Source organism: Sinocyclocheilus anshuiensis, unplaced genomic scaffold, assembly GCF_001515605.1.
Source record: "Sinocyclocheilus anshuiensis isolate Anshui unplaced genomic scaffold, SAMN03320099.WGS_v1.1 scaffold1062, whole genome shotgun sequence".
Classification (NCBI taxonomy): Eukaryota; Metazoa; Chordata; class Actinopteri; order Cypriniformes; family Cyprinidae; genus Sinocyclocheilus; species Sinocyclocheilus anshuiensis.
In genome coordinates, this window is record NW_015540895.1 from 135,694 (window position 1) to 161,022 (window position 25,329).

General features: G+C 36.7%; 2 protein-coding genes across 5 annotated transcripts in view; both read right to left on the reverse strand.

Moving 5' to 3' along the window:
- The window catches only part of LOC107688925 (S phase cyclin A-associated protein in the endoplasmic reticulum-like), a 123,779-nt gene extending 113,339 nt beyond the window's left edge, over window positions 1–10,440 (reverse strand). The window contains exon 1 of one of the 4 annotated variants that reach the window (XR_001634281.1): window positions 10,156–10,440. Coding sequence is in view for 3 of the 4 variants with exons in the window: in XM_016486758.1 (XP_016342244.1) it covers window positions 10,156–10,329 (174 nt within the window). In the remaining variant the exon portion in view is untranslated. The remainder of the gene's footprint in view (window positions 1–10,155) is intronic. The other 3 variants (XM_016486758.1, XM_016486757.1, XM_016486759.1) reach the window with 3 other exon arrangements.
- A 1,770-nt stretch (window positions 10,441–12,210) lies between these two features.
- On the reverse strand, window positions 12,211–24,620 carry LOC107688927 (CTD small phosphatase-like protein 2-A). The gene is made up of 13 exons (XM_016486766.1): window positions 24,415–24,620; window positions 20,250–20,458; window positions 20,033–20,171; window positions 19,481–19,627; window positions 15,766–15,984; window positions 15,602–15,689; window positions 15,408–15,519; window positions 15,238–15,324; window positions 15,055–15,117; window positions 13,945–14,024; window positions 13,635–13,761; window positions 13,460–13,555; window positions 12,211–13,109 (listed from the first exon to the last, which is right to left on the reverse strand). Exons 2-13 carry the CDS (start codon window positions 20,433–20,435, stop codon window positions 13,044–13,046), a joined length of 1,410 nt encoding a protein of 469 aa, XP_016342252.1. The 5' UTR covers window positions 20,436–20,458; window positions 24,415–24,620; the 3' UTR covers window positions 12,211–13,043.
- Between the last annotated feature and the right edge of the window lie 709 nt (window positions 24,621–25,329).

A 25,329-nucleotide genomic window follows, 5' to 3' on the forward strand; every position in this document is an offset into this window, starting at 1 on the left:
TAGTGTATTATATCTGTGCAACAGTTATTGAGCCTTTCTTTTAACAGTTTTAAATTTCAGTTACTGTGCACGTTAAAAACAATTTATAGTCTTTTCTACGCCCGTGTTTTGTTCTCACAGACACCCGGTAGCAAGTAACAAAACAACATTAAATTCCGGCAAGAAGATAAAGTCCTTTTTGCTAAATCATAGACATGTATTTACAAATCAAGTATAATGGGAACACAGAATGATCTTGGAGAGAGCTTTACCGAGCTGACTGCTGTAACCGAACGCGACCAGGGTTTAAAAGCTGAAGGAATGACTGACAGCCACAGCGGAGAAAAGAGTTTGTGTGAACTTTAATGTAAGGACTTAAATATTCATATGTAGCTCACATTAAGCTATCGTATGGCTTCAGAAGTAACACAGAATAATTCGCACAATCGGAAAAAAAAAAATCTCGGATTTGGATCGGCCCTCTCTGACCGATACCCGATCCGAGAAAAATGGCACTATCGGAGCCAATACCCGATATGAATATCGGATCTGCGCATCCCTAATGCTAACATTACAGCTTAAAGGCCCGTTCACACCAGGAACGATAATTATAAAGATAACTATATTAGCATCCACACCAGTGGACGCTACCTCTTTAAATTCTCGAGCTTGTGACAGCATGATTGATTATGATTGGCTGTCAATATTTTTATCGTCCATCAAAAAAAAACATTCTGAAAGTGATTCCAACAACATTGTTTCTCTGTGCCTTTATCGTTATAGTTGTGGTGTGGACTCTGCTATTCTTTAATATTGAGAATGATTTTTACAACTACAGTATATCTTTATCATTATCTTTATAGTTACTGTTCCTGGTGTGAACAGGCCTTAACTTGTAATGAACCTGGAATATTCTTTAAAAGATAGGGTCACATTTTATTTTAAGGTCTAATTCTCACAATTAACAAACTATTAACCATGGCATTTGCCTCAAACTCCTATTGCTGCTTAATAGTTAGCAAGATAGTTGTTAAGTTTAGGTATGGGGTAGGATTAAGGGATCTACAATATCTTCATGCAGAACAAAGCATTAATATGTACTTTGTAAGTACTAATAAACAGCCAATATTCTAGTAATATGCATGCTAGTTAATAGTGAGAATTGGTCCTTAAAATAAAGTGTCATAAAAAATAGATTAGTTGACTTGATTTTATCCATTTTAATTTCATATTGGACTTTAAAACCAATGCCTTCAGTATCTCAATTTTGTCTGTACACCCAAAACATTAAATGTAATCACTCTGGATACTGTGTTACACTCCTTTGATACATTATTGAATATAATAATAAAAAAAAATAAAAAAATACAATTTGGCATTTAGCTAATTATTCTGTTGTTTGTTGGCCATATTCCACCGTTACGCAAACGCAAAGCTGTTCTGTCTGTCACATTCCCTCACATAGAGGAATATTTCATCAGGCTCACTGGTTTTTACACATGCAGAAACATTTTACTGTCCTCCCCTGCCACTATCTCATGTCCTCAGGGTTAAAATACACAACTGACCTACTTAGCCAATGACAACAGCCCTCATTACACAGCTTTACTCTCTAGAGGTCTGGAGATAAGCATGAATGAGGCTTTGAGATTGTGAAACAAACACAATTTTTGCAATTCAGACACGCAAGTAAATTAACTTGTTGCCTGTCAGCACGGTGTTTGGATGGTAAATATTTACTCTGGGTTTCCCAGGTTTCTGGCAGCTGACTGATAAATACACATCTTTTTCTGACCCAAGTCAATCTTGTTAATCTGTCACTGATATGGAAAGGAAATGGGTAGAGTGTACTTGGAAGAAAACAGTTGGTTGCTTGATAAATAATTGGCTATGGTAATTTGCTCTCAAATATTAAACAAACGCAACACTTTTGCATGGTTATTCACACTCTAGGCATATGTGTGCATTAACATGTATACTTTTATGTTTAAAAAAAAACATGGTGATTTACTAAAATAGACTGCTTAATGTCTCTTAACAAATCATTACATTTCTTTGAGGCCTTCATTGATTTTCAAAACTTTTTCAGGCCTGGAACACTCAATTATAAACTTCCATAGTTTCTGAATTGGGAATTCTAAATGCATGAAAGGACAAATGTCAAATTCATGGCTACTACCACTCTGGCAATGCACCTTTGTCTAACCAAGCGAAAACACGCTAACCTTGTTCCTCAGACAATATTCGCCATAACTCTTTCCAATTTTGTAAAAACAACATTACAGATCAATTAATTCAACAAACTGCTGCTTGATATCAGGTTCGGTTTCCATGTTCAAGTATTCATTTGTTAAGCAGCTGTATAATAAGCAAGATAAAATACAATCTGATGGTCATAATTGCAAAATAAACACTGACAGGTAGATCAGGTCTAGGAACTGAAGGGCGTTTCTGAAGCCTCTGTGCTTTGCTTGTTTTCACATAATAAAATCATTTAAAGTCAATTATTTCACATCTATGGGTTTATTTATTTGAAAAGCAGCCATGCAATTAGTCACTCATTACCACCCTTAAAAACACTTCAAGATGATGTAAGATACACTACACTATCCATAACATAGGTTACTGCACTTTCTCTTACTGTTTACTGGTCTGTTGTCATGTTATTGTACTGTTATGTTGCTGTCTTGTAATGTATATTTTGAATTGTATTACTGTTATGTAGTCATTTTTGTCATGTAAATGTTATGTTGAATTATATCACTGTTACGTGGTCATGTGAATATCATGTAAATGTTATGTTGAATTATATTACTGTTATGTATTATGTTGTCAGGTAAAATGTTATGTTGAATTATATTACTGTTCGCAGTCATGGTATTGTCATGTAAATTGTCATGATCGGCCAGGCACAGGAACGGTTTCTTCCCTCAGGCAATCCATCTCATGAACAGTTAACTTGAAAATAAACATGTAACACACAACACTATTTATACATTTATTTATTAAACACACATACTCATTTACATCTCCTTGCATTTGTACATTTGTACATAACATACCTGTACACACATCTAATAACATTTGTTGTCTATTTTGTATATTGTATATTTTTTTCCTTTAAATATTTGTGTGTATTGTTATTACCTATTTACTTATTCTATTTGTATTCTTTTTATTATCGGTCTTGTCTTGTCACGGTCATTCTGGTTGTACTGTGGAAACTTCTGTCATCAAAACAAATTCCTCGTATGTGTAAACATACCTGGCAATAAAGCTTTTTCTGATACTTATTCTAAATGTTATGTTGAATTATATTAGTTATGTAGTCATGTTATTGTCATGTAAATGTTACGTTGAATTATATTAGTTACATAGTCATGTTATTGTCATGTAAATGTTACACTGAATTATATTAGATATGTAATGATATTGACACGTAAATGTTGAATTATATTACTGTTACGTAATCATGTTATTGTCATGTAAATGTTACGTTGAATTATATCACTGTTACATAGTCATGTTATTGTCATGTAAATGTTACGCTGAATTATATCACTGTTACATAGTCATGTTATTGTCATGTAAATGTTACGTTGAATTATATTAGTTACGTAGTCATGTTATTGACACAAATGTTATTAGGGGCCAAGCACCGAAGGTGCGTAGGCACCTATTGTATCCGTTGGCGTTCTTCTTCTTCCGTTTGAGTATATGGCAGCCCATAGAACTGCTTGTGGGAAAGTTGTGAAATTTGGCACACTGATAGAGGACAGTCTCAACATTTACCATAGCTAATTTGGAGTCTCTAACTCAAACTCTCTAGTGCCACCACTTGTCCAAAGTTTCACTCATGTTTGTGCTAATAACTTTTGAAATTCCTTTTTCCTCTGAATCCTTGGCTCATGCCGAGTCGAATGAACACCAAAATTTGAAAATCATAAGGTTTAGTTTTTTTTAAATATTTTTAATAGTTTACTTAGAGATTTTTCCTTTTCGTTGCTGAGGAATATAATGCAGTGATCCAGTTTCTAAGCCATTTTATTAATAAAAGTAGTGGGGCAGCGTTGACAAGTTTATGTTGGCCTAGTCCTGAACGTTTCAGTGTGTGCAGCGGGATCTCCGATCTCTCTCTCTACTTTTTCGAACTTGTCCTAGACGGTTTTTCTGATTTTTGCCAAAATTGGCTCAGATCATCTTCAGACCATGCTGGCAAAAAGTTATGGAATTCAAGTTGATTAGTCAAACTGCTCTCGAATAACGCGCGAACGAATTCGACGAAAAGCACTCAAAAATGGATCTGAGGCTGTATCTCCACAATAGTTTGGCGTATTGAGACCAAACTTGGTGTGTGTTATAAGAAACATGACCTGAGGCTACCTGCAGTGTTTCAGCACTGTGCCACCTAGTGGTCAGGAGATATGAAAAATACATATTTTTGCTTATAACTTCTGAAGGGTTTGGCCAAAAATTCTCCATGGACAAAGCAGTATTGCGATTAAGAACACTTCCTTTAGGTATTACATGGAGCGAAGATCAAAACAAAATGCCATCTTATCGTTTCTAAAGACAGTCAGAACCTTCAGAGGTACATTCATATAATTCATTCATATATTCATTTGTATAATTCCCTTAGCACTCTTTTAAAACCTCCCAGCTTTTCCGCCCTGTTTTCACTCAAAACGAAACTACTCTGCGTGCTGAGCGGACGTGAGACTGTTACTTAAAACTGTGCTTTATGCTGGACAGTATTTATTTATCGTGAGTTGTTCAAATCACGGTAATCTAATACGGTTTTAATGATTATTAAAAGATGAAATGGTAATACTAACCGTGGGGAATTTTATTATGATTTATCGTCAAACCAGTAATCGTTACATCCCTAATACAAACTTAATTGTAAAGATCAAAAAGTCTTTTTTTTTTGTAACTGAAAGTAAAAAATTTAATAACTTCTTCCACTCAACAAGTCAATGCTCTAACAGCAGAAATTAAAGTAGTAATTAATATTTTTTGGCTGGAAGATTGGAAAAATGTAGCAATGCACCGGTGATGACACAGTAAGCAGGTTCTTACATATTGTGGCACTAACCCCACCAAACACAACAGTGGCCAAAAGTGATGTTTTGATTTTTTTTTATGACCCCACATTTCACTTAAACCGTTAAAATACAAAGGACAAAAAAAACACTGACCAGTGTTGCCAACTGCTTTCAATTGAAAGTAGCTAAAACTGGTCACTTAATGTTGCTAGATGACCTCATAAAGGTGAGTTCACTGATCTATATTTATATTTATATAGATCAGTGAACTCGCCTTTATGACGTCATGGGAGAGTCTCGGAATGTAGATAACGTTTGTCCAAGAAATTGATTTTGTTGCTAGGTTTTTGAAAAAAGTCTCTAAAGGGATGCGGGAAGTCACTAAATCTAGTGACAAAATCCCTAAATTGGCAACATTGGCACACTGACTACAACATACGTTATTTACATTTCATTGGTCCTCTTGTTTTTGCCAAAATTTTTGGCATGGCCAAAAATCATGACCGCACAATTTGGCTTGTTTCATTGCATTATTAGCACAAATAAACAACTGACTAAGCAACTATGCAATATGCTTACAAAATCTTGCACATTTTTTTTTAAATTAAGGATGAAAATGTCAAATTTCCTAGGCCGGACATCACTTTTGGCCACTACTACATGGCAGTTTATTGAATTTTTAACTGACCGCTAGGCTTGCCGCGGTAGACAGTGCTGATGGTGATACCGGTGTTAAGCCGCAACACCGGTTACTTGAAAATTTCCTCACCGTCACAACCCTACTGACCGCCAAAACATACTGCAAAAACAAGCCACTTTTGTGAGGATTGTGGGCTTTCCTGGAGTTATTGGAGCCGTTAATGGAACTCATGTTCACATCATTTCTCTAACTGTAAATGAGGAGACATACCATTAAACAAAGCATTAGTAATAATTTGTGATAATTTTGCACAACATTATCAGACAGTGCTGACAATAAGTTATGGATTTTGCGTTGATAGACAAAACCGTTTTTGTATGGCGCCGCAACAAATTTGAGGCATAATGCCAGATTATGTCTGAGGCTGTATCTCTGCAATGCTTTGACATATTAACACCAAACTTTGTGTGTGCCATTGTTACCTCACACAAAACACACCACATCGATTTGATAACAGCGCCACTTATTGGTCAAAAGTGATAAGCCAAGATTTTTCAGCCATTTTGCTTCAAATCATCCTAAGCTTGCTTTAATTACTCATTGTTGCAGTTGGTCTGATGCTCCATGCCACGTTTCGTAGGGGTGGGGGAAAAAAATCGATACAGCATAGTATCGCGATATTTTCCGTGGCAATACTGTATCGATACATGGACGCCAAGTATTGATCTTTTATTATACTCTTTGGTAGAATAATAAAATCAAATTCTTTACAGTCCACTAGATGGTGGTGTTGAGTTTTTTTTTCTAAAATCCTTTAATGCACAGCAAGCCGTTGATTATCCCGCTTATTCCATGGTAATTTGCCAAGTTATAGGCAAGTTAAAAGTAGTATTGCTCTTTGCAGTGCAATATTTGACCGAATGGGTAAAAATTACGGTTATTTTTGTTAATTACAGAATTATAACATTTATTTGAATTATCGATTGTTTGTTCGAGAGAGAGAGAAAGAGAGAAAGATGACAGTTGTGTGTGTGAATTACCTGCGTCTGTGCGTCTCTCTCTACAAACAATGAAGTTGTTAGTTTAGTTACTTAAACAGAGATTTTTCCTCTTCGTTGCTGAGGAATATAATGCAGTGATCCAGTTTCTAAGCCATTTTATTTATAAAAATAGTGGGGCAGCATTGACAAGTTTATGTTGGCCTAGTCCTGAACGTTTCTGTGTGTGCAGCGGGATCTCTCTCTCTCTCTCTCTATGCGAGTGATGAATGTGTGCGTTTGTGTGGGTCAATTAAAGCAGCGGCGCATTAATATAGTACAGTGATTAAACGGACTTGGAACTACCTGTGCATTAAACCGTTTCAATGCATATCTGCCAGCTATTCAGAATCAAGAATTCCAACAGACAATGGAATAAATTAAAAAGTAAAATATTCTAAGAGCACAGCAGTACATAGTATACCTGTTGTGGCACATTGTTTACTTTAAGAGTACATGTTATGTTTAATTTAAATGTAACATTTTTATTTTAATGTAAGACTATGTTTTATTTATTTAAAATTTAACCCTCTGGGGTCTGAGGTGATTTTGGGGCCCTTGAGATATTTTGACATGCCCTGACATTTGTGCTTATTTCAGCTACTTATAACATACTATTGGTCAACGTGTAATTTTTTTTGTATTCAGCACAAACTGTGCTACAATAATATGTGAGCAAAATTGATCTACATGTTTGCATTTTTTAGAAAAAAATTGTGTGGTTAGTAAGTTTTGGGGAAAAAAAATGTAGCCGCGATGAACGACTATCCTCACACTTTGTTTATGTTGGGCGTTTACATGTGCGCGCATCTCACGTGGTCGCTCGTGGGTGGGATCACATTAGAGATAATGAGTTTAGACGGGAAAAGACTGAACATCGTGTTGGTTTCATACGGATTACTTTTTCTTTACAGGTGTGAGTCTCGAAATGTCCCGTTCACACAGCAGCTTACAGTTGTGTTTAGAATACTGTCTGTTTGAACACTTTCTGACAGGACTAGAGTCCAATCAAGCCGCGAGTTTTTTCGTCAAATCTTCATTAACCAACAGCAGCTTTTAAATTTGGGTGGAGAGCGAAGCATTTGAATCGCACACAACACAAAACTGACGGAAGCGGCACCGGTGGAAAACTGACGGGCTCTAAAACGTTCAGATGACACGCAGCTCATTTCTTCGTCACTGTAAATTACCGAAAACACACGTGAAAACACATAACACACGGTAGACGCGCGTTTTGTGCGGCAGAGTGGCTTTCTCTCGCACTGTATGACGTGACAGACAACTAGTTGTCCAGTCCTGTTCCGTTCACACAGCGCATGTGTTCCGCGAATGCGGTTGTGAGTCCTGAAAATTTACGGGTGTGAGTTCGGTCCGAAAAAAATTCACGCCCGTAAATAACCAAACTGTGTGTGAACGTAACTGTATTAAGGACTCAAAAACAGGACTGACAACAGTATTCTGCGGCTGTGTGAATGTGGCCGGTGTAAAGCATTCGCTGATTTTCAGTTCATTTTAGTGACGCGTTTCAGATGGATATTCGCAGAGACAGAGAAGACGGAGGACCTGTAGGTTTTCTTTATTTTACAAAAGCACAGAGTTTTGTTATTGTGAGTTTACACAAATAAAAGTAGACACTTAACAGTTTTGAATGATTTAACACTTATTTGTGTGACCAAAATCAACAGAGTATTTTTAGTGTCTTTCGCACTGATCTTAAAAAAAGTGAGCTGGGCGCGCCGGCGCGACCATCGACCCCAGTGAGTTAACAGTAATTTACTTTCAAATGCCCAAATTGCTGAAGGGTCTGCACAACTTTTTTGTACAAGTTCAAGTTGCATTGTTCAAAATACCTGTAGTAGCACAGCAGTGCATACCTGTTAACATTTAATTAAAGTGGACTAGACTAGACTGTAATACAAATAGCCGAGTTTGCTAGGTGCATACAACATTTATGACAGGTTTTCATGAAAGTGTTGGTCAGTTTGTCTGCTTGACAATCCCATTTTGCACTGCAACAATAAAATTTAAGTGAGATAAACATTCTGAGAAATGTTTATTTTTAGTTAAAACAGATGTTGCCAAATTTTCGTTTGGGGACATAATTTGAAGTTGGAAAAAGATAATAAATTGCAATATATTTAAAATCGCAATAATATTGTATCGTGACACAAGTATTGTGATAATATACAGGTGCATCTCAATAAATTAGAATGTCGTGGAAAAGTTCACGTGGGGCCTCTGGTGATTCCCATCCCTAATGCTTAGCTCCTCATTTTGCCTTTGGAGTGCTTGGCCCCTAAAATGCTGCTTTTTATTATGTCATATTATGTATTGTTACTATAATGGTACATTGCATTGTTACTGTTATGTCGCGCCGTGTCAACATTATATTGCATTACAGTACTGTTAATTTGTCATGTTATTGTCATGTTCATGTGAGGTATTTTTGTGTTATGTTTTCTTGAGTGTTACTGTTATGTAATGTAATGGTGGCATTTGTGTTGTGTATCTGTGAGACTGATTATGTTCTGACAAATTGTGACTGCCCACAATACCCTGAATATCTGAAGTGACTGAAACCTTTCAGGTCACAATAACACACAGAACGTAACCCCCAAAAAATACACCTTGGAAATACACTCTCTTGCATCAGGCGTTTAAGAATATGTACTCTATAACAGTCAAGAATTACAACACAATCCATGTGAGTAGATCACATCTGCACAAACTCATTTGTGACCCTGGAGCACAAAACCAGCCATAAGTAGCACATTTATATTTGTAGCAATAGCCAACAATACATTGTATGGGTCAAAATTATCGATTTTTCTTTTATGCCAAAAATCATTAGGATATTAAGTAAAGATCATGTTCCATGTTTCATACCATAAACATATCAAAACTTAATTTTTGATTAGTAATATGCAATGCTAAGGACTTCACTTGGACAACGTTAAAAGCGATTTTCTCAATATTTAGATTTTTTTTTGCACCATCAGATTCCAGAATTTCAAACAGTTGTATCTCGGCCAAATATTGCCCAATCCTAACAAATTTATTCAGCTTTCAGATAAAGTATAAATCTCAATTTCAATAAAATGACCCTTATGACTGGTTTTGTGGTCCAGGGTCACATTTACTATTAAATACACTAAGTTACTGCTTATAGTGTTGTTACAGTGGTAACAACAAGTAAGCATACAGTTTAAGAAGCGTTCAGAATGACAGCAGGCATCAAAACTTCACCAGTTTTTTTTTATTGTAGCAACAATAACTAACATTTTGAGGGAAAAGTACTGTCACCATAGTAACTCTGTTAGGGTAATAACACCCTAACTGACAGCTGCCTGCCTAGGCGGCACTTCTGGGCGTTCACAGAGCGCCCTTATGATCCCTAAATAATGCTGTCTAGGTAGGCAGCTCGCTATGTATTGAGACGGCTGTTGTTTGTTACCTTTAGGGCGATGTTGATGGTCGTATTCCTGCCTTTCCCTCCTCCGTGAGATGATCCAGAGCTGTTGCTGGCCGATCTGTCTCTGGCGTCCCCGCTCTGAGCCGGCCTCAGCCCGAGCCGGTGCTGCTGAGCCCCGCAGCGCCGGCGCCCGTCGTACCGGCCGTCCTTCGACATGAGCCCGCCGTCAAACGAGCGACTTCGAGCGGACGCCAACTTCGCAACCAGAGGGCGAGAAATTAAGCAGGCCTCTTCTTTTACACTGAACAGTTGCGGATCACACAGAGCGCGGGAGAGAGTGACGCCCCCAGCTGGACTGGACTGACATCACCTGTGCAAACCTTCACCATGGTAACCAGTCACAGTTCCCGCCAAAATACCTAGTTATTTTTGCTAGGCCTACTAGTTGTTGATGATTATATTATAAATAATGCATAATTTGAGATAATTGGTGTTATTTTTCGATAATAGAGAGAACATGTCAGAAAGCAGAATAAAAATGAACACACTTTATGCCATATCAAGTGCATATAACAGGTAAATCAAAGTATCATAAAGATTACATTTTTATATCATTAGGTGGGAAAAATATATAAGCCAATAAAACCTATAAAAAGCATTTTAGCACTCTGGCCACATAGGGAAAAAGTAGTTTTTATTATGTTTATGATTGAAATAGGCAAGATGCGATTTTTAGGCCAAAAGCACAATGTAATTTATTAATAAAATATGTATTTGGTATGGTATGTAGAATTAATAATAATTAAACTCTATGTGTGTGTAGTTTTATAGATCGTTATATAAATAGTTCATAAATAACATTATACATTTAGTAAAATGATTATTACACATTTCTTTCGATTTTGGAACTTTAAATTAGAACTAAAATTATATAATTAATAATAATATATAATTAATATTAATTATAATAAATTATTACTTTTTGATACTGAGGTGAAAGGTGTTTTCCCGACAAGTCCCATTTGTAGATTTTAATTTCCCATTATAAGCATGGATGAATAATCATATCTAAAATGTAAACTATATCCCAAAGCGTATGAACCAAAGTGTAAAAACCAAAACGTATGAACAGCCAAGAGTAAAAATGCAAGTTTCTAATTTGCAAAAACAGCAAATTTAATGTCAGTTATGAACTTTTCAGCATGCTGTTTTCAGTGACTAACTGCTGTTGTTGTTGTTTTTAAGTCAAAGCTACATGAAACCAAAGTCCAGGACCCATCACGGATTTCACTGACAAGACACGATATATAAAACAAAATGACCATTCCTGGAAAAACACATACATATGAAATCATACATAATCTGAAAAGATCTTAAAAATGTTTTCTTGTTGCTTCATGTGCGCTGCAAAAAGCTACACTGAAATACATTCATTGCATTTACAGCTATCTTTAACAAAAGGCCTCATCATTCAGACATTGCAACCAAACACACAAGCATCCAATCAAAATACTCATTTCATCCACTGCATTTAAAAAAATAAAATAAATAATAATAATAATTGAGCGATTGACAGCATGTTGATATTCCCAAAACAGAAGCTGCCATTTTGAGAAAATATTTACCTAAATTGACAAGAGCTGCCAGATTCTCTGAAAAACTATTAAATATCCAAAAAACTCGAAATTTCTCAGTTCAAATCTCATTTCCAAAATTATCGGTCATATGTGCTGTAATGATGAGCTTATAGTTCTAACTGAAAACATTCATCCATATAGGATAAAACGAACAAATCATGGCCACATGTGATACTTTCATCCCAAACGACAAAGAAAAACCAATTCGAACAATTCTGGTACATTAAAATCATGTATTAATGTCCTTGGAAATAAAAAACATTGGGGTAACACTGAATGAAACGGAAGGTCTACCATTCAGAGGTAGGTAGAGCTGTACATGATAATTCCTAAAACAGTTTCCAAAGCAGGAGCGCAGAAGCGAAATGAGGGGAAAACACGGAGCAGTGATTTACGCTAGTTCATGTGCTGGTGCTACAATTACCGGACATTTCAGAAAGACAAAGCATTATTTTTTTTCTCCACAGAAAAGCCATTTAAAGCACATACAGTATTTTACATTTCATCTATACTTGTATATAAAAACTAACTAAGAACATAAAAGTTAAAATCCCCAAATTAGGACTGACATGGATAAATGGTATAAAGCCATCAGTAACTGAAAGCCACAACTAGAGACTAGACAGAAATTTTTCCATATGTGGGATGTGACCAGACTACGAGAAAAAGCTAGAGCGTAACGGACAGGCCATTAAATATACATAAAATCTAGAGTAAAAAAATTAATAAAAAGCCAGAACTGAAAAGGAATGCATAATGAATTAAAACCAAAGGGCAAGTCGTGTTTTACAAACTTGACAGGAAAAAATATATATGTACAAATGTTATATATACATATACACACATAGCTGAATGTATATATTCATGTTTTATATAGTTATATTCAACTGGTCATTCTCGTTGAAGTAAAAGCCAGTGGCCTGGAAGGGCAGAGGGTCCCTTTGAGCACCAAAAGGAGCGACGCAAGTCCACTTCTCCACAGCGCTTTACCTTAAAGTCCACCGCAGAACCGAGATGGACGACCAATCAAAAGTGATCTTCTCGGTCTCGCCTTCGGTTCCATAAATGTGTGTGTATAGAAAACATATGCATACATCGAGTCATTTGTCCAGAGCCCCGAAAAACCCCCTCCCTCCCTCTGTCCCCACATAAAAGTACGCCCATGTAGGCAGGTCTGTAGTTGAAATCCTGATGGCAAAGTGTTTGTGGCAAATTTTCCTTCCCCCATGGTGTAAATTCCCCACTGCTTAAAAACAGTCAGGTTGGCAAGAAATGTTCGTTTCGCTGCGATATTCAGTCCGGGGGTAGAAGGTCATGCAGGCGAAATCGCTCTCTTATGTGTGGACGAACGTCCTCGTTCTGGAATAAAAACACAAACATGCCACGTCAACAAAAAAACAGACGATCATTGTAAGTGACACCTTAGATATGAGTGTAAAATTATTTTGAACTTAGAAATGCATAATGTGGTGTTAGTTAAACATTTTTAAAATGGTGTTATTTAAAAAAGAAATGGAATTGTGAATGTGTGGTTTGAGTTATTATTTCTATTATTTAATAAATTAGTAAATAAATCTTAATAAACAACCCTTGAATTTCTCTAAAGATTAAACCAGTATAGGAGAAAGTATTTCTAAAGATAATATCTTAATAATGCACATTATCTTTAAAAAGCAGCACACACAAGAAACACACACAAGAAAACGTACCAGTTCTACCAGCTTCTCCAAAAACGGCACCAGCTTTAGGAGCTCATTGTCATTCTTGTCCACAAACCAACTCTCAATGGGGATCCCATTGGAAAGCTGCAATGAGAGGAGCACATCCTGAGCTTTACATACTAATAACTCACCACGGACCACTCCTCAAGGCGGCTTCACAAACCTGGTAGGCAAAAGCCTGAGGTGAGTTGTCTATGATCACCGTCTTGGAGAGATCTCTCCCGAGGATGTTAAGGTCTTTGATGTAGTTGCCTTGGACGCATACGCAGTGTTCGCGAAACAATCTGTGCCTGAAATACCAGAGGAAAGACATTTTGAGCTGAATGCTCACCTTAAACATCTTACAACCTGAGAATCGAGACACACATTTGTTCCCATCAACCCTACACACTATGAGTGAACATGTAGCTTCAATTTAATGCAATTTAAATGTCATTCACTTTTTATATTTTTTAATTTGAGAGGCAACTGACCTAACCAGCTGTTTTTTAGGATCCAGGATGTTCAGCAGCTTGTCAGCATACACCTTCTTGGAAGCAGTAAAGAGAATAATCTGCGAATAATTCAAGATTACGTCATTAATGGCAGTCATAAGTGAAAGCAGTAGACCACATCATAGGCAGGATGTTCATTAGTTAAAAAGAAACACATGAAGCACATGAAGGACCAAGAAGAGGACTCTTACGCATTTCTTCTTTTTCATTTTTTAATGGGCATTTGCAGTTTTTGCAACCCTTCAACCATAACCTGGGAAATCTACAACAGTTTCAAAACCTGATTCGTGTGAAAAAAAACAAAATGAAGACAAACCGAAGGGAAAAAAAAAAGAAAAAAAGTCATTTAGTAGCTTGCCAGATAATTGGCCAATTGTTGGTTTGTAGCTATGGGAAACATTTTCCATGTTAATTAAAAAAAGCTTGCTTGATCAACAAGACTGGTTACATATATAAACGGCTGTAATTTATGTAATGCTGAAGGGAATTACATGCAAAATGTGGGACTCCACAAAATGTTTTTTTTTTTTTAATCGTTGGCTAAAACTACATTTATTATAAACATTTTTGTTTAATAAAATAAAGCAACAAAAACAGAATTTAGAAATAAGTTAATGCACTAAATTACCCGAAAGTAAATAAACTAAAAGTGAAATAATAAAACCTTTAAAAAAAGCTTGTAAAGTTATTTAAAATTGAATAATGTTAAAAAAGACAATTTAGATCATCAATAAATCTACAATAATATATAAATAATATAAAATAACACTCTTTCCAGAATGAATCCAACCAGTTCAACAGATTGTTGTGCTTGATATATTGAAAACATTTTTCATGTGTAGTTAATCTTTTGTTAGATAATTTCACACGTTTAATAGTTATCTTTCTGAAGAACGCTGGATTTTTGTCTTTATTGCATTAATAAAGTAATGGGACACACAATTGTATGTTTGTTGTTGTTGTTGCACATGAGCTTCACAATCTCAAAAACAAATAATTTAAAAAATGTTTACAGTTGATTTAAATATTACATTTTGTTTTGAAAAACAAAACAAAAAAAGTAAAAAAAAAGAATGTAAACTTGCTCACCTCATAAATCTGAGACATGCGCTCCAGGAATTCTCTAAAGAATGGCCGTAACCGGACGTACACCTTTAGGAATAAGAGAGAAAATTACTGTTGGAGCAACATACAAACCAGTGCCCAAAAAAAAAAAAAAAAAAAAAAATTTAAAAGGTGCAATACCTAGATGCTTTTTTTTTTTTTTTTTACCTGGTAAATGACATCTTGGAAAAGCACAGGGAAGGTCAAGGCTGCATCCTCCAATTCATTAAGGCTGCAGTGAACCAAAGTCTCATCCTGGAATAAAACAACAACGGAGACTTATTTTCTTGCATCAAAAGAGCTTGTATCAACAAGACCAATGATAGATGGCAACTCACTAGATCCAGGACGAGAGAGAACTCGGGGGTGCTCCTGGTTTTCAGAGGAAGCGCAGGCTTACGGGTGAGCTGCTCTTCAGTCAAGGGTGGCACGTGTTTGATGAAGAAATAACTGGAAGATAGAGGCAAGTTAGCGCACAAGCATGTGGCTATACTGAGATTATTTAGATCAAGTGTGTTGAAATTTGGCTCACGGGTCAAAAACCTCCCAGTCCTCCTCGTAAGTCCCTTCTGCTGGAGGCGATGGCGGGACATCCGGATAACTGCTGTTGGATCCTACGGCTAATCAAGAGAGAAAGTGTGAGGATGCTCTGCTTTAGGCAGCAGTACAGCTGAAATAAACCTCCCAGACACTCACCAGTTAGCGGTGGCATATCAACCTCTGTGACGATCTCTCCTTCCTCTACCGATGTGTCTACATGAGGCAGCGGTCTGGGCTTTAGTGCAGGGTCAAAGGTCAGGTCTCGACCGTCTGTGCTAGTGCTGGTCGGGGTTTCCTCGAGCTGCTCCATGTCGAGCTGCTTCACGATCTCCTCCGCTTCCACTGCCTGCCCCGGGGAATCTGAGCCTACCGTAGCTGGAGGACAAGAGAGAGAGAGTCGGTTTAACAGTGTGATGAAATTAGAAAGAGCTCAGAATGAACGAAAAATGTGGCAATTTTGCTGGTAAACGCATCGTTTTGGTTCAGTGGTTTCAGTTTGCAGCAGGTGCCACCGATTAGATGGCTGCACCTAAACCGGAGGGTCTCAGACGGCAGTGAAGAGTCTTCTGCACAAATGCTTTAGCTCAGAAATGCTGCAGTTTTAGTTCTGCTATATTATGACAAAAAAATACTAGTCCTGGCTATATGCCGCTTTAGACATTTCAATGTGATGATGGTCTTCATCTGCTTTTATGGTCATGCGAGTGCTGGACCTCTTTAAAGGGATAGTTCACCCAAAAATGAAAATCCTGTCATTACTCATGTCGCTCATGTGTCGTGGTACTGTCGTGAACATGCATCGAAGAGTGACAGGGAAGAAAAGAAATTGTTGAATAAAGTCCTTATTTTTGTTTTGTTTGTACACAAAAAGTATTCTTATAGCTTCAAAAAATTAAGGTTGAACCACTGATGTCACATGGACTATTTTAACGATGTCCTTACTTCCTTTCTGGGCCTTGAATGTGTCAGTTGCATTGCTGACTGTGGAGGGTCAGAGAGCTCTCAGATTTCATCAAAAATATCTTAATTTGTGTTCTGAAGATGAATGAAGGTCTTATGGGTTTGGAACGACATGAGGGTGAGAAATTAATGACAGAATTTTCATTTTTAGGTGAACTATCCCTTTAAAAACAATACTAAACAATATTCACAACCAATGATACTTCAATATGTGGCATTTCTGATTCAGATCAGAACTGTGAGAGGAAGAAAAAAAAAAAATCAAGAAAGGCTTTTTCTTCTATCTCTGTGTATCCCAATGACAAATACACTTTTCCAAATGTATCATCATGTGTTGTTATTGCTATAACATTAAATTAGTGCAGTAAATAGACTTTAAAAGAGCTGCACTGGTGGCCTAAAACAAAATCTAAATTGCTATTTAGCTTATTAGTTAATACTTTATTCCTTTTGAATATTGTGCACTGATGATTTGTACAAAATAAAGGCTTTTTCATACCAGGAATGATAACTATAATGATAACGGCATTAGCTATAAAAAGAAAAAGAATATTTATAAAAATTATACTGTAAGTTATAAATGTTTGAATAAATCTTACATGAAGACATGATTTTATCAGTGCGTCCCTATTTAAGACCTAGGGTCAGACTAAAATGTGTAAAAACTTCAAGCAAAAAAGTTCAAATATTTTCTTAGAAAAATCTTATTTTTCTTAAGAACATTTTTTTTCTTAAGAAAATGACAGCCAAATAAGTTTGTTATTATCTAATTATTTGGCGATTATTGGCAAAGACTTGCTGATAAACTCTCAATTCTGATTCTGAATTTCAATTTAATGTCTTCAGAACATTTTTAATACGTTTCATAAGAACATTGGTAATTTTGAAATATTTAGAATACTTTGATTTATACTTTTTATTTTCTTCAATGGGCAAACAATATATTCAATGTACAGATAATTAAATGTTTTGTAAACCCCTCCCTCTAGCCCACTCAAGCGTGTCAAGTACAATTATTTGTAGATTGCTATCATAGATCTAACAAATACAAACAAAATGAAATAAACTTAAAATGAAAAAGAGAAAGAAAGCACAAAATATAACCAAATAAATAATTTACATTCTTACAATGTAAATGTTGTGTCTCACCACAAGGACTTTAGGAATATTTAGAATTCTAACCCTTAAATCTTAAAAAAGATGATGAAAATAGTAGTGCTGTGTCATAACGATGTATAGTCACAGAGATTTGTCGATACGAGTATTGATACAGCTGTCTCTGTATCGATATCATGTGGCACATGTGCAGAAGTGGACCGCGCTCAATTTGAATACAAGAACACTGTCTAAAACAGAGTAGAAAAGTGCCATCTTAAAAAAGATGATGAAAATAGTAGTGCTGTGTCATAACGATGTATAGTCACAGAGATTTGACGATACGAGTATTGATACAGCTGTCTCTGTATCGATATCATGTGGCACATGTGCAGAAGTGGACCGCGCTTAATTTGAATACAAGAACACTGTCTAAAACAGAGTAGAAAAGTGCCAGGTTTCTAAAAAATAATGAATAGAGCATAATATATAGGCTACAACAAGGTTTAATTCTGGCCGCAGAGGAGCACAACTGGGTTGCCTGATATAGAGACTTAATCCCCGAAACAAAGCTTCCCACTTGCGCAATACGGAAATATCTGCTAAGTGTTGCTTATCTTTGTCAACCTGGCAACCATGTGCACACGTGCTCTCTCCACTGTGGATAAATGCGCTTGCTTTCTGAAAACACCGGCTAGCTTGCAGTTTAGCGATCTCCACTTCTATATTCTATTCTCAGAAAAGTGTAGCACAGCGTGGTTTTTACTCATATTTTTAGAGGGGACAACCTTCTTGTCCCCGATCTCCACTTCAATATTCTATTCTCAGAAAAGTGTAATTCATCAAGTGTTCATTTATGACATGGGGAGAGAGCACGAGAGAGAGAGAGAGAGAGAGAAAGAGAGGCTGTGTTTGTTTGAATTAACACCGTTTGCCGTGTTTCTCTATTAACAGTAAAGCTGTGGCTTTATTTGCTTTAGAAGCAATGATGCTACCAGCTCCTTGTTGAGAAAGATAATGTAGCTCTTGAGCGATTAAGCTATTTAGTTGATAAAACTGCGAGGCAGCACTAAAAAGTTTGTTCCTGAATGTCTGAATTCGGCCGCAACGTGATCTGTGTGTGTGACTGCACCAAACTGCTTCTGTTTCACATAAATGCTGGCACAGACGTGCATGTTCGGCGATTAAGCTATTTTATTGATAAGTTTGTGTTGGTGAATGTCTGTGTGTGCGCACGCAACGTGATCTGTTTGAGTGACTAAACGTGTGTGCGTTAGATACAGTGAAGACAGTGCATTAGATTAGAACTCTTCTAATTTTTATTCTTATTTTTTAATTGTAGAGAGTGTGTTAATTTGTGCAATGATAACCTACCAGCAATGTTAAGATGATTTTTTTTTACATTTATTAGTATGAGGACATTACAATATAAATGTATTAGAACGAGAACATTATTATTTATGGGCTTAAAAACAAGATGCAAACAATCAAGTGCAGTCCTGTATTGTGATGCGTATAGTATCGTGACTTCGCTGGTGATATACACAGCCCTAGAAAATAGCAGTTAAGAATAATTTTATTTTTAATGTTTTGTGAATCTGGCCCCAGGAATGTAGGTAAAGAAAATACATACGGTCAATATTGATTTCATGACGACTTTAAATTTGATTTTAAATAAATAAATAAATAAACACATTGTTTTATATGACGAGGTTTGAAAAGGAGGGACTAACTACATTTTATGATGACATCAATATCTCAGTCTCATTTAGGTGCATACATTTATCAGCTGACAATTGAGATCACAGTCCCTTACCGTTTTTGTTGGCGGGTGAGAAGAAGCTAAAAACAGGAGAGAAGATGGTTCCCAGGAGGGTGGTGCGAGGCGGACTGCTCGGAGTTTCCGTCTGCACCTCCAGCTTCCCGTTGGGCTTCACTGGTTTACTCTGACCCGTCATGGTGTCTGAGCAGAAGAAAATGAGAAACATTCAACACCAAGAGAACACTGGCAGTCGGCACAACCATTCACAACTAAGTTTAAATCACATACAAAACTCTTTAAGAGATAGTTCACCCAAAAATTTCAATTCTGTCACCCTCAAGTTATTCCAAACCTGTATGAGTTTCTTCTGTTGAGCACAAAAGATGATATTTGGAAGAATGTTGGTAACCAAACAGTTGATGGTAGCCATGGGGAAAATAATACTATGGAAGACGATGGCTACTGTCAACTGTTTGGTTTCCAACATTCTTCATCTTTGTTTTTGAGGGAAGTAAACCTGAGTTTGAGTAAATGATGACAGTACTGAGTGAACTATCCCTTTAAAGGAGCAGTAGCCTGATGATCTGTGAGGGTCAGCACTCATACCTCCATTGACAGGGCCTTTCCTGCGGGTTCTGGGGTTTGCTCTGCTGGGCAGGTTCCCACCGGTCAGAGTGGATGTGATCAGATTACTGTCCGAATCGCAGTCTATACGGCTTCTCTTAGCAGGAGTGCACTGCTCCACCTGACATTAAGAAACACAGCTGAAACCAAACCACTTTGCCTCCACAAAATCATCTCAAACGCAAGTTCAAATCCCAACCTTGACAGCATTGCCTCTGATGAACCGTTTGATGGTGGAGAAAATGCCCGTGTCTCGCTTCTGCATCTTGGCGTCTTCGGAGGACAAAGCGTGTTCCACCTCGGAGTGCTTCCTCTTGGTCTTGGCGGTCCGGGCGGATGGGCTGGCACTCCGCTGCTGAGAAGCCTTACGCACTCTCAGCCTCATTGTCCCAAAAGTCACATGTAAGACTGGGAAGACAAACACAGTTCATCTGTAACAGTAAAAAATAAGTGCAGAGCTGCACCATGCGTATTTGCATAAGTTTCAGCACCGCTATATTAATAACACTGAATGCAAGATATTCAGCTGTCAATACGGCTGTAGGGAAATTCCACTGCGGAGACCAGTCATGGCAACTCAAGGAAAACAATCGGACCTGTCCCCTGCAGCCATTGACAAGAAAGGTCTCCACAGCACCCTACAGGCTTTCTTTAAGAGTGCCAAAAAAGATGGGGAAATCATCACCCAATCAATGGGGAATTATATCAAGACTATGATGGGTTAAACCTGCTTGCAAACCTTGACACAGATGCTCTTGCGTATGGGAATTGTGAGATTAACAACTTGGCATAGATATTATTTGGCGATAAATTTTGGACTTGGTGTAATGTACAAACACATGCTACAACAAGTGTGGTGACGTTTATGTAGGCAACCAGACTCAAATCCAGCTCAACTGTTCGCTACCCCTCCTAAATTAAAATGGCAAAAAACCCCTAGAAAAAAAATACTGGCATGCAATTACAACTTTGCATTAAGAATAATACATTTTTACATTTGATCAAATATGAAATGCCTTAATATTCTAAAGACATAAGAATCCTAAAGGACAATAAACTTGTGTGTGTCTAGATCAAGGTTTCCCAAACAGGGGTTCAAGAGTTGATGAAAAGTTAATAATTATACTGAAGAAATGTATTTATTAGAGGAAACATTTAATTAAATAAATGTAATTATTCAATCAAAGAGTGCAAGTTAATTAAATAATTGTGCAGTCTAACACACTACATGTTTCAAAGCACTTGTTCACATGAGCAGCTCGTGATCCAGTGTGTTTAGAAAGCGTCACAGTAAATGTAGCAAACTACAACTTTGCATCTGCTATGAATTTAAAGCGTCATGAAACTCTAAAACACATTTTTTCAGTTGTTAACAATATATGAATGAACAGGTTGCACATCAGTGAAAACAACAATAGCACTCATTACGTCCATTAAAGGAAAAGTGTTTTTTTTCTTTTTCATTTTTTGGAGCAATTTCGTTCGTCCGGTTCAAAAAGCAAAGTTGAACAATGTCACAAAAAGTGACGCATGTGCGTTAATTTGCAGCGGTGATTGGCTGCCATGTCTGGTGAGTACGCATCTACGTCATCAGTTTTCAGAGCTTTTCTCAGTATTATTCATGAGAATTAACTCTTATAATCCAATCACGGCACTGTATTATGCATGAGGTTATCTTACAGCGGAGAATTCAAATCCCATGAAAGAGCTTCTGCGCTGTCAGTTCATCTTTGTAAACATAACCGTAACAATATTTAATATGTAACAACACGTGGAGCGCGCATGAGAGAGCGGTTTCTGTGCGGAACGCCACAATGAGTTTAACAACACTCACTGCACGGATCATAGTTCATATCCAGACCGGAGCATGCATTTTGTGAACGCGTTTTCATGTTTAGTGAACATTTGCGGCACAACGTGTGCTAGGTTTACTTTATGAACATTTGAATGTCAAGAATTTAAGATAAATATTAGTACTGTACTAGTACTGTAAAATAAGTCTTATCTTTTTTTATTTAACAGTACAAATGTAATTTACAGTAGGCTAGAGTAGGTCTTCGTTTTTGTATTTTAACCTTTTTGTAAAGTTAAAATAACTAAAAAGAGGTTTGAGTCCACTTTAAAGTTCAGCTACAAAGTAAAAAAAAAAAACCTGAGTAAAAATAAAAAAATCAATTTACTTTCATTTCATGTGACCATAAATCAAGATGAATATGCAAATGTGTCATTAAATTATTAATATATTAACTTAATCTAGCCAAGATTTATCCAAATATCAGTCCCGCCTGTAATAGATGTTCGCAGTCACCTGCTACAACTGCTCATATGTTATGGGCGTGTCCAAAGTTGGAGGAGTTTTGGAGGGAGATTTTTGAATCATATAAACACATATATATGATATCTGGATTGATCCTGATCCTATGATGAGTATTTTTGGTGTGGTGCCTGAGGGTATAGAACTCAGGAAAGACATTTGTTCTGTTATCGCCTTCACTACTCTACTGGCTTTAATTATTATTTCAGTGGAAAAGGGCAGACCCTCCAATGCATAGTAGCTGGATAAAAGAAGTAATGTTTCACATTCAGTTGGAAAAGATTAAATATATGATTCGAGGTTCAAAACGTAAGTTTCAAGACATCTGGTCCCCCTTTATAAGATATTTTGAACAACTTCCCTCCCTCTAAAATGGAATGATATGCCTGAACCTCCCCTTCTATTCATATGCTCTTTTTATATTTTGTTTTATTATTATTATTATTTACTTAATGTATTTATTTATGCATGTGTATTTTCTATTTCTGTTCAAATTAATAGGTTTAGCTCTTCTATTATGTTTCCTAGACTGGTATTCTTACAGGGTGTACTTATTTATTTTTTGATGAGGATGTGCCACTTCTGTGAACATTTTTGTTTATTGCCATATACATCATATTTATTAGCCATGCGTTTCCTTGTTGTTGTTGTCAGGCCTTTCATGTTAAATTATCATTTATGGACCGAACAAACATGGGACACCTAATTCCTGCACTGTCAGTTTTGTACTCTGGATTGTATGGGTTTTTTTTATGCCGTTAGAGGGGTGGGGTGATGAATGTAACTGTAAGTGTTAAAACTTAAAGAAAAATATAAAAAATATATATATGTATATTAACTTAAATCCTCAAGGGGTACTTCAAGTCAATATTGTACATCTAAAGTGTTCAGCTGACAAAAAAGTTTGGGAACCTGTGGTTTACACATATGTGTCACAACATTCAAAAACCACAAGTTACAGTTCTTTTTGTACCGCAATGTCTAGTCAAAATAAAGAAAAGTCTGTGTGTGAAAATATATATATATATATATATATATATACACACAATTATAAAGCAATTACCATCTAAAATATAAGACTTATATGGTGTGTTAATACATTAAGGAAAAAAATCTTTAATATTTTAATTATTTACAACGAACAATTAAACCAATGGGTCTTTGATATTTAGAAACCCTGCATGTGAATTAAATGTAGAAATGTGAGTATATTCCTTTTAAAGGTTTTGTGTGTTTTCATAAAAGCACATGTATGTGCAGTAGAAATAAAGTAGTGAAAGTACTCAGATGTGTTTGAAGTGGGCGGGGGTGCATCATGTCTTCTTCATAGCCCGCTTGCCGCTTTGCTTGTTCAATTTAAACAAATGTAGCGTGCCATTAGCCTGCCGATAATTTCTAACACATTCCCGTGCTGTAAAACTTATTATATTCCCCAGCCAACACAATACACCCCTAAAATCATGAGCTACTTCATTATTTCTTGTCAGTTCGCACAGCACGCGCCTCCGAGCTACATTATTATTATTAAGCTAAAAAATGGTCGCGCTCAAGTTAGCAAGCCAACTGCTCAGTGGTTTTAACATCAAAACAATAAAATCACCAACAGCAGTCGCTCGTAAAATTGGCCCGCCGACTTTGAGCTACCCACGCCAGTTTTTTCGTCTTAATAACACAACTTATTTTCATGTGAATATTTGAGTCCGAGGGCGTTTTAACGTCAGCGGCTAACGCTAACAGATGACTTGTTGGCTGTCTCGCGACACCCGCGCTCCAGCGAACAAGCCCTTAGATACAGTAAACACGCACTGGAAACATGACAAATGGACGTTTTTATTTATCCTATGATGTTTTATTTATTAATAAATATTTGTTTAAATGCGATATAAGACAATAGCGCTAGCGTCTTCATCTGCGTGAAGAACATGTTCTCACGGACCGGGGGGGGCGAGTCGTGAAGACGCGAGATTTCAAAGCACTGCGACCGCGGCGTAGGGTTAAATATTTATTTTTGCATGTATGTGATTAAAATATGCTACGTTTAAACACTTACATGCCAGGGGTCGCAGCGACACGGTGGTTGTGGCTGGAGCGGCCCGCGCGCGCGTCTCTCAGTCACTTCTCCGCTGAGCGCGAGTCACAGAACGACACAGAGATCTACAGCTGCTCGGGACGCCATTTCCCGCCTCCTCTCAGAGGGATTCTAGCGAAGAACCCGGATGACGCTGTACGCTACCGCGCATGCGCGCAGATTCTGAGGTGGGACTGCAGTACTGTATCAAGGTACTTTTGACTGTATTAACATACAAAGTTAGTCAAATTTAATGTGTGGGTAAGTCTAGGGAATAGAAAACATGAGAATAAACAAATGTGCGCAGGTAAATCTATCTATCTACCTACCTACCTGTCTGTCTGTCTGTCTGTCTACACTACCGCTCAAAAGTTTGGGATCAGTAAGACTTGTAATGTTTTTTAAAGAAGTCTCTTCTGCTCATCAAGGCTGCATTTATTTGATAAAAAATACAGAAAAAAAACAGTAATCTTGCAAAATGTTATTACAATATAAAATAATGGTTTCTATTTTAATATCCTTTAAAATATAATTTATTTCTGTGATGCAAAGCTGAATTTCCATCAGCCATTACTCCAGAATAAAGTGTCACATGATCCTTCAGAATCATTCTAATATGCTGATTTATTATTAGAATTATCAATGTTGGCAACAGTTGTGCTGCCAAATATTTTTTTTGGAAACTGCGATACTTTTTTCAGGATTCTTTGATGAATAAAAAGCAGTGGTGTATAAAGTACCTGAAAGCCATACTCAAGTAAAATACAGATGTCTTACGAGAAAATGACTTTGGTAGAAGTTGAAGTCACCGTTTAGAATATTACTTGAGTAAAAGTCTTAAAGGGGTCATATGATGCGATTTCAAGTTTTCCTTTCTCTTTGGAGTGTTACAAGCTG